Genomic DNA, 9,783 nt, shown 5'->3' with positions numbered 1-9,783 from the left:
GAAGTAAATGGCCAGGGCCATAGCTGCCCTACAGGTGCTTAGTGGAGTCTGGGTAGTATTTACATGTGATTGCAGGGCCCTCCACTTTCTATACAGAGGCAGGCTGTAAAGTTACCTGCACTGCTTGTGCCTAATACAGCTTCCTGGCTCTGCAGTGTAATAGCAACAGCCCACAGCTGTTGGAGTTTTAGCTATCTTGATAAAGTGATGTGAGGCAGCTCAGGTACTTATGCTTTCAGCCAGAGGATGCTGGCCAGTTATCTCAGTACAGGCCCACCTCAGCCATTGGGTGCAGTTGCCTACCTTCCAGGGCTTCTGGCTGGCAGAGCCGAGGTGGTCAGGACCTCACTAGAGCCAGCCTTTAACAATTGACCTCCAGCTTACAGAAGCAGGTGTAGCATGGCAGAAATGTGGCTTGTGAAGCTCTCCATACACTGCAACCACCCCCAGCTGTGCTTAGGCAGGTGGGAATGGTTTTACGAGCCTGCTGGCTGGAACCAGGTTCTCTTTTGTGGCTGCAAATCCTCCTCACAACCCTGTTCCCAACATGGCCAGTGCCCTCCTCGGTCACTCTTATTTGGCCTGAGCATAGGGGGTGAGGAACGTGGGAGAGCAGGGCCCAGCACCCCAGCGAGGCTAACAATCCAAAGCATCACACCTCATAGAAAATAAGTGGTCCATTTATTGACCCCACAGAAGGCTACATCTAGCGTTTATTCAGACACTCGTGCTTAGCTGCACAAGCCAAGAATTTCTCCATTATCATCATTCAATGTGAATGACACTATCCATGAAGCCAGTGCAGGGCGAGGGGCTCTCGCCTCTGTTCTAACAGGCGCGAGAGATGGGTTTCCATTTCTTTGTTCCTCTTTTTGGTTGCACATGGTTTGCCCTTCCTTAGGGCACATGGAATAAAATACTATATTGCATACTATATACATTTACATACAATGGTAAATGCACCATTTAAAAATACACGATACCTAAGGCTCAATGTAAAAGCTTGGTTGAAACAGCCTCTCCCCCTTTTAGAAAAAAGGAGACACCTGCAGAAGTTGCCATACAGTGCCTTCCTCTCATTCTAAGTAAACCCTGCCACCTGTCTTAAGCAGTAGCAATGACCCCTGCTGCACTTTAAGGCTGGAGACAGGGGGAGCCACTCTCCTCCACACAGAATTTAGAGGCTCATGGCTCAGTGAGAAAGAAAACTATTAGATCTGCAGGCAGTAGCAGAAGCAAACAGCCAGGGAGCAGTTTTTGTAAGAATTCCTCTCCTGTGACTGCCTAGCATTCCGGGTCTTCCCTTGCCAACCTCAACTGCTGTGCAAAGCAAAACCCCCCCATGCAGCTGGACAATTGCACCAGCAAGAGAAGCCCCAGCTCCCTTGGTAGCACAGTAATGCTTTCACTCTCTCTGCTAGCTGGCTTTGTACAGGGGGGGGTGAAAGTTTTAATTCACTGCGACCAGGGCCTTGTTTTTGTGCACTGAGGGAGGATCTGTGAGCTTCTGCTCTGAGTACCCAGCTTTTGAATAGACATCAGCAGGGGCCCTGGCTCTGTTGAAGGGCTGGCTAGATAATTACGTGCTAGTCCAAGGCTGTTCCTGGGTGGCCCCCTTCTACTCTCACTGATGGCCACTGAAGAACTAGCTTGGTGTCCTGGCATCTTCGGGCCTCTGCCATCCCTTGGATGCTGATGAGGCACCAGAAAAGAACTTGACCAGCCTCCCCCATCGCAGTAATGCCTGGGAAATACACAGGAGAAGGAAGCAGCCACTAAGAGCTGCTCCTCAGTTATATTCTGAAACAGCAGCATGGGTGAGAGACCCAGCCAGGGACTCAAACTAACTCACCTAAACCCATTCCCAGGAGGAGCTAGAGGACACAGCTGGTAACCTCTATTCTCCTCCCTCTGGAAGACAACAGATTCTTTATGACAACTTCCACAAACCTCTCCCCCTTCACCTAGTTCCCTGGACACCCTCTCGCACAGGCACAGCTGCAGGCAGGGCAAGGCAACACCCCCTCTCTGAGCAGGGAGCCTACGGTTAGACTGCTGTTGAGGGTCATCACATAATTTACCAGCAGCAGGACCGGTCTCCATGTGCGTGGAGGGAGGAAGGTGGTGCCTTTCAGTGCTAGCTCTAAAACTGCTCCCCCAAGCTGGGGTTCTCTGGATTACCCCCTCCTTGGGCTGCAGCAGCTCATCCTCACACTACAGTGCAATAACTGTCCCCACCCTCCGAGGCACTGAGCAGTTCAGACAGTCATAGTGTAGCAGTCTGAAAACCCCCCAAGGGTTAGCAGGCTCTCTGGGTTGGGGGGAGGGAAGCCCACAGACATTCTCAGGGATCACAGTCCTCATGGAGCAGCCGCTAAACTTTGTGCAATTTCCTTCTCTTTGCACCTTTCTTACAAAAGTTTTGTAACAAACCATTAATACTTAGGGGCTTGATTGGCAGTGGGTGCAACAGTCTCGCTGGGCCCCCTGCAATGACTGGTAGGATGCAGCAGTGGGAGGGGGAAGGGCTCCTGTCACCATCCCAAGGGCCTTGCTGCTGCTCTTGTCTCTAGTTTTTTGACTGACAAGAGATGGCATTGTAGTGTATTTTCCATCTGGCTTTTATATCCATGGATAGACAGCACCATGCTTCCAGCAGCGCCAGGGCCGGGCCGCTCCCTCAGCTCCAGCTGGAATTCTGCAGTTCCTCACGGAGCCATGTGGGAAGAGGCTGCCCAAGTCTGTTCATTAGCTTGGATAACTCGATGTTGTGCTCCCGATAGAAGTCTGTGAGGAACAGTCGAGACTGCAGGGGAAGAGAGACAGCGCCTCAGGGAGAGTTAAATGCAATCCTGTCGCCGCCTGAAATAAATCTCTCTAGCACGCACTTACGGCCCTTTTTGCTGTCACTGACGTAGTCCACACAAGGCACATTTCCCCAAGCCGGTACTCACCGAGGAATCCATGTCAGGGTATTTCCTTCCTTTGCTCTTTCCCAAGCATTTAGTTTTCCCTCCGTCTAGCACCTGGCACCAAAATCCTTTTGCTTCATCAAACCTGAAAGGGGAGGACACAGGTAAAAATCATAGAGAAGGAAATGTGTGTCTGTCTGTGTTACTGACCCCTTAGCTGAGTTCAAAGACTTGAAAATTAATTTCGTTTTCACTCATTTCCTTTCTTTGGCACTGCTCTAGGCTTTGGCAATGAAAAGTCAGTCCTAGTTTTACTTCTGATTACAATGCATGTCAAGTCAATTTCATGTTCAGGTTCATGCAAAATGTGGTGACCAACAGGAAAGTTTAATGCTGGAGGCTGTTTCCACAGGAACTTAGCCCAAGAGAATTTTAACAACAAAAACACCCTACTACTTGACAGCTTCTGAGGGTGCTCAAAGTCTCAATGCACGGGCACCTTACACTGGTAAAATACAGATCTAAAAGTTATGAAAACCTCCATCTTGTCCCTAAAATGGGCCACATCAACTTAACACACACAAATTCTCAGTGCTGCAGGCTGATCAGCATTGCTTCCTCCTCCATTGCTGCTTCTGCAGTGGCAGCTCATCAGTGACCCATGGCAACTGCAGAGTGAGTGAGTGAGTGTCTATAATTGTTATAAATATCCCACTAATCCCTTACAGCTGCTCCAACAGAAAGCCTAATAACAGTACTACCCCTGAAATCTCACCATTCTCCCAAGTGAAATCTCACAGCACTGGTAGCAGGAGGTGAAGACACATGTCCACAGTCACACAGGCCACGTCTGAGTCTGAGCTGGAAAGGAAACTCAGACCTGACCCTGGATCCTTCACCACTAGACAGTGCCCCAGCTAACAATTCCTCAGGCGTACCTGAGTCAGACTGGTCAGACCATCCGTCTCTGCCAGTGAAAACTGGCTTTCCAGCCCTGCAACGTGGGAAGTCCCTCACCTTGGTCTAGATAAAGTTGTGATCTGCCCTTCACACCTTGTAGCTCCCAGCCCAGCCCAAAGATAAGAGCCAGAGCCTGTCAAACAGCAGGAATGAAGCCAGCAGAAGTCCCTGAGCCTTTGTTGAGACCAAGAGGTGCTGAACAAAAACTCAAGGAATTCAACATCCATGACAGCAAGTCTCAAAGATTCAGTGTCAAGGCCACAAAGGCTCAGCTCAAGGAGGGAGCTAGGATATTAGGTTGACTTCATCAGCAAGAGGGGGACCCCACCAAGCGAGTCCAAATGTGCAGTGCAGTACCACCAACAAAAAGAATAACCAGACCTCGCCACCGTCCTCTGAGCTCATTCTTGGCTCACATGGAGCTAAGCAATCAGGTGGATGAAGGCAGCAGCATTTTACAGCCAGCTCTGGGAATCAAGCGCTTAAACATGTCAAGTCACATGAGCAGAGCAGGGAAATGTCTTGACACGCCACGCCCCACCCGTCAGTATCAATCCGACTGGCAAACCCTTCTCAGGAGAGGCAGGGGGCAGAGCTCGTGAGAGACCTAACCCCTTCCACCGGAGGCGAAGGTCATGGTCAGTCTCACAATGCAGCTGCCTGGCCTTGGCATATCAGCAGTGCTACAGCGCACACAGTGACAAGTCCTTACTTGAGGGCCTGGGTGTAGTTGAAGAGCGGAGTCACCCCCAGAAACTTCTGGACGTTCTCCATGATGGAGGCAGGGTTGTGCCGGAGTGCCTGGCCATCCACGATCAGAATCTGAAACAGCGAAGAACCCACATAGCTTTCAAGGCGAGCAATGTCAGCCTCTGGCCCCCACCCAGAGAGGCGCCCCCCTGCAGCTGGGCACCACCACCACCCGCGACTTCCAAACCCTCATGGGGCTTGCAAGGAAAAGCTGGTGCTGGTGCTCTTTGGGGCGGGGCAGGTATGTCCGGAGAGTGAGGACACAGTAACTTGGGTGTGGCGGCTCACCCCCAGCCAGGCTACCCTAGGTGCTGATCACCCACGTGAGCTCTATAGTAGACACCCACAGTCTTTCTCTAAGGAGCCTAGTCCCTGCCCGGTGTGGTAGCTGGTGCTCATTTTACAGAGAACTTCAAAGTCGGCCAGAGAGGAGAGCGCTGGTGATTTTGCAGAGACCAGGAGGGATCCCCGGCTTGTTGTTTGCACCGTATTCCAGCGTGGCGGTGATCAGCTTGGCAGCGGAATTTTCTTGATCTGTTACACCCTGACACCATTTTCCAGTGCTGTCCCTGGACACGACCTGCTCTCTGCGCTCGTCTGCTCTCTACTGCTAAGCTTGAATGCAAAGGCAGGAAGGCCTGAGCCAGGGATGTTCCCGCACACTTTATGCAGGACAGGTTCCTTCCCCCATCGCCAGAGGCGTACTGGGGGTCTCCGGCACCCAGGGGGCCGATCCTGGCATTTGCACCCCACCCTCCATCCAACACCAAACAGGCTCTGGCTATTCCAAGTGGAGGGGAGCCAAACACATTCAGCCCCTGCTTTCCTTGGCCGAGGTGACAGCACAGCGCAACCCTGCCTGCCCTGACCAATGCCCGCCGGGAGAGGGTGCCCCAGGCCAGAGGCAGGGCTGCTGGGCTAGGAAGGAGAGAGGGGGATGGGGGTGGGGAGCAGGAGGAGGAAAGGCAGGGGAGCGATGAGGAAGCTTCGGGGAGGAGAGGCAGGGATCCCGCCACAGGTAGGAGCGGGAGCTGGAGAGCACAGAGGGCCAGTGGCAAGTAACTTTCCGGAGGGTGCACTGCCGCTGCCTTCCCCGTCGCTGCATTTGAATTGACTGGTGGGGGTTGCACGTAAGCCAGAATTCTCCAGGGTACACAGGAGATGGGGAGGGAACAGTCCAGGGCTCTCCCTGGATGACACACTGCCTTGGGGGAATTAATGTCTGTTACTCCTACTTGCTGCATTTGCACCACAACTTGTCTGCTCTTGTCAGGCACTGGTTCTGGTCTGACAGCAACAAAGCTAGGAACTCAGATCACGACTTTGCTTTACCTTTGTCTGTTAGTTGGACAGCAGTATGTGTTTTCTGGAAAGCAGAACCGCTACCATGCCTTAGAGTTATTGCTGCTGCAGGGAATAAGTGCCTGAAAAGGCATGATGGGAGTCTGCTGTTTTAGACACCACCTGAGAATAACTCTGGCAACAGAAGCCAAGTTCCAGGCAATCTCGCTTTGCATCAGTTAGAAAGCAGAAGTTGCTACAATATTTTCTGACTCAGAACACACGGGAGAGTTTGTAAATCTCTTGTCACAGCGAAGGTGGATTCAGAGACAGAACTGAGCTGTAGTTCGTGTTAACTGATCTAGAAATGTATACACAGAATACAGGCTCCTCTCTGGAATTTAGTAGTCTGGGGACTCCAGACACCTCTGCAATAAAATCCACACTCAGCAGCTCTAAAAGCTTCACAAGATGGGAAAAACAAGTGAACGTGACAAACAGCAGAGCCCCAACGCCTCTGGTCAAAGCTACGGTTCCCCGGCTGACTGCCCACTGGGCATCAGGAGGGTCTCAGGGACACACACTGCTAAGATAAAAGGCAGGACAACCTAACGCTGCACTGTTAGTTCTTCCTGCACCTCCTAATGCTGCTGAGCTGTCTGGAGCTCAGCTCTGTGCACACAGGTACTAGGAACCCTGCAGACAACATGAATAACAAATGGAAGTATCCTGGCCTGACTCCCTACCATGGAGGGAAGGAAGCAGCAGTTTATAGCCGCTCACCCCCAAAAAGGAATCACAAGCTAAAGTGCAGAGAGAGTGAGACAGAGGGTGAGTTTCGTGTCTCTGCAATCTGGGCAACTGAAAAGCCAGCCCGTTCTCTGTCACCCAAGCCACACTCTGCACTGCAGCACCCAGCCCCTGGTGCCAGGGCTTCCTGACAGCCTTTCCCAGAGTGCTGGCATCCGAGCAGCGCTGCTCATTAACGCAGAGCAGCTGTCTACCGAGCGCAGGTGAGCTCTGTACCTGCCCAGAGGGGAAATATGTCAGCCATCGCTCCAGGTGAGTGGAATACATTCCAGGGAGCAGGCAGCGGCTCTGCAGGTTGCGCAGATCCAGGTGGGCCTGAGACTTGGCGGTAATCACCCGGTAGAAGGTGTAATTGATTGCCACGGGGTCGCCGTGGGCACGCTGGTGCTGGGAAACAAACATGCAATTAGGAGTTGGCAACACAGAACACAGCCCTTTGCTGGCCAATCCACACATCTGCATGCAGCTCTCCTGCTCTCTGCTGCCCTGGGGCAGCCCAGACAGGTCCCACTTCTCCTGTGAACAACACCCCACATGCTCCCTCCAGTGCTAACCTCCCCTGCCCACTCACCCAGGCGCTGCAGGCCACAGGGGATCAGATCCCTAGCCCTCCCCAGTGCCCCCGAGAAGGGGCGATACCTGGTACCAGGAGTAGGCTCGGATGGCCGGGTTGATCAGAATGGAGATGATTTTGGCTCGGGGAAGCAGGGCGGCGCCACGCTTCGGTACCACCTCTGTGTCAAAATAATTGGCACTTTTCTCAAACAGGAAGTCTGTGCTGGCGTTGGAGGGGATGGGGAAGAAGTCCATGTACCTGCCAAGAAGAGCAAACCAGGGCACCCTGTTGGGACGTGTGGGGGGCACAACCCTGCAACCAGCCCCCGGCACCTCATAATTGCAGGGGAGCTTGAGGGGAACAGGCCCTGGAGAGCCAATGAGGGGATGACGTGGAATGGGGACAGAGGGGAACAGGGTTAGGGCCTGATGTGGAGTGGAGGGGAAGCAATAAAGGACATGAAGGGCACAGCATCCTGGGGTGGTGCCTGGAACTAGCTGGGGATGCAGACCACCCTCTCGATTATCCCCCAAGGTCTCAGCTTTCAGTAAAAACAAGTGAGCCTCCAGCTGTTGTGTGAAGGACAAAGGACAGCCTAGGGGGTGGGCTGCTACTTGGGGACTTGAAGATCTAAGTTCACTGCTCTGCCACTGACTTGCTGAGTGACCTTGCCCAAGTCACTTAGTCTCTCTGTGCCTAAGTTCCCTATCTGTACAATGGGGACAGTGGCCATGCCCTGCCTCCCAGGAGCGTTGTGAGGATAAACTCGCTAAGATTGCGAGGTGCTCAGATACTATGGTGATGGGGTACGTACAAGACTCTTAGGGCTTGTCTTCATTGTAAAGTTAACTCGAGTTATACCAGCTGAACTCAGATGCTCAGAGTGGATGCTTTCACTCTGGAATAAGAGTGCTGACACGGGTCTACACTGGTATAACTAGAGCGGTATAAATAGTCCCCATGCAGACAAGCAAACAGACCGAACTGAGTGAAGGAACACAGACCTGCTTGAGTGTGCAGAGAGCCTGGAACGCTAACTCGGAGGTGTGAACTGCCCTGTCCATCTCACTTTGCACTTGTCTGCACTTGCTGTACTGAAGGGCGGGCTAAAACCCTTGAGGCAGATGGACCACAGGCTCACGCAGGAGGACGCGATGCTTACCAGTCAATTCCTTTATGATAGTTGGGCCCATTGAAGAACTGGATCTCTTCGAAGGTGGATGGACTGGGGAAGTTACTGGTGACAGCTGGGTGCATGGTCAGGAAGAAGTGCACAGCTGTTGTGCCTACAATGAGCAACAACAATGAGTGGAGCCTGGGTGGCCCAGGGCACTGTAAGAGCCTGGAGGGGGAGGTTGGTGTCAGGGGTGCTAGTGAAGAGGCCTGTGTTTCTAGGAGTGACTTCAGCTGGGTGTGGCCTGGCTTGGCTGGGGTTAAGTTGCTTTCCCTCCACCTGCCCACTCCGGCTGAGCACTGCGAGAGCTGTGCAGCTCCAGCATCTCAGTGGATCAGCCAAGCCCAGCATCCTTACTGCACAGCAACAGCACGGCACAGCACAAGAGCTGCCAATGGCCAAGGCACACCAGCAGGGACCCACAATGGCAGCTAGGCTGGGGAGAGCATCTTCCGTAGGGCGGAGGCCCCTGTCATCACTGGAGGGAAAGCCCAGGGCTGGGAAACAAGACTTGCTGGAGAGATAGGCCGCCATGTTAAAAGCGGCTTCTCAGCTCAGTGCCTCTCTAGCCAAATCCCTGCCCAAAGCAATCGCAGATGAGTTACCGGCCCAGTGTACAGAGACAGACCCCTATGCGGACTGTCAGCTTGAGAGCCAGTAGGTCACAGACTATCATGGAGAAGGTACGAAAGGGGCATCATTCTTACCTCTTCTGAGCACATCTGCTCAGCTAAAGAGGGTCAGGACTGCTCAGTACTCATGACAGTAAAACAAAAGCCTGCACTGCTCCTCTCAGTAACTCAGCTCTTCCCTGCGAGTTTGGATCATGCCACAGCACACGCTAATGGTTTGGGTGGGACAAATCCGAGACCCGAATCAGGTGTGATCATTGATTGCTGCTGCTGTAGGTATCTACCCAGTCAAACGAGAAGGGCATAGCGAGCGGGGTCCCGCAGGGATCAGTTCTGGGGCCAGTTCTGTTCAATACCTTCGTCAGTGATTTACATAACGGCATGGAGAGTACGCTTATAATGTGTGCGGATGATCCCAAGCTGGGAGGGGTTACAAGTGCTTTGGAGGACAGGATTAAATTTCAAAATGATCTAGACAAACTGGAGAAATGGTCTGAAGTAAATAGGGTGAAATTCAATAAGGACGAATGCAAAGTGCTCCACTTAGGAAGGAACAATCAGTTGCACACATACAAAATGGGCAATGACTGCCTAGGAAGGAGTACTGCGGAAAGGGATCTGGAGATCGTAGTGGGCCACAAGCTAAATATGAGTCAGCCGTGTAATGCTGTTGCAAAAAAAGCAAACATGATTCTGGGATGTATTAGC

General features: G+C 52.5%; 1 protein-coding gene across 4 annotated transcripts in view; it reads right to left on the bottom strand.

Moving 5' to 3' along the window:
* Positions 1-207: 207 nt before the first annotated feature.
* The window catches only part of NDST2 (N-deacetylase and N-sulfotransferase 2), a 189,996-nt gene continuing 180,420 nt past the window's right edge, over positions 208-9,783 (bottom strand). For all 4 annotated transcript variants that reach the window (XM_067537714.1, XM_067537727.1, XM_067537719.1 and 1 more), the window contains 6 exons: positions 8,432-8,555; positions 7,353-7,527; positions 6,930-7,100; positions 4,585-4,694; positions 2,955-3,057; positions 208-2,806 (listed from right to left, as the gene is read on the bottom strand). In XM_067537714.1, the coding sequence (XP_067393815.1) occupies positions 2,681-2,806; positions 2,955-3,057; positions 4,585-4,694; positions 6,930-7,100; positions 7,353-7,527; positions 8,432-8,555 (809 nt within the window). In that variant the 3' untranslated portion in view covers positions 208-2,680. The remainder of the gene's footprint in view (positions 2,807-2,954; positions 3,058-4,584; positions 4,695-6,929; positions 7,101-7,352; positions 7,528-8,431; positions 8,556-9,783) is intronic.

The sequence above is a fragment of the Emydura macquarii genome, unplaced genomic scaffold (genome assembly GCF_026122565.2).
Source record: "Emydura macquarii macquarii isolate MOO-44397 ecotype Brisbane River unplaced genomic scaffold, CSIRO-AGI_Emac_v2 contig_67, whole genome shotgun sequence".
Lineage (NCBI taxonomy): Eukaryota > Metazoa > Chordata > Testudines > Chelidae > Emydura > Emydura macquarii.
Note: the sequence above shows the minus strand (reverse complement) of the source record. Positions and strands in the feature narration are given on the sequence as shown.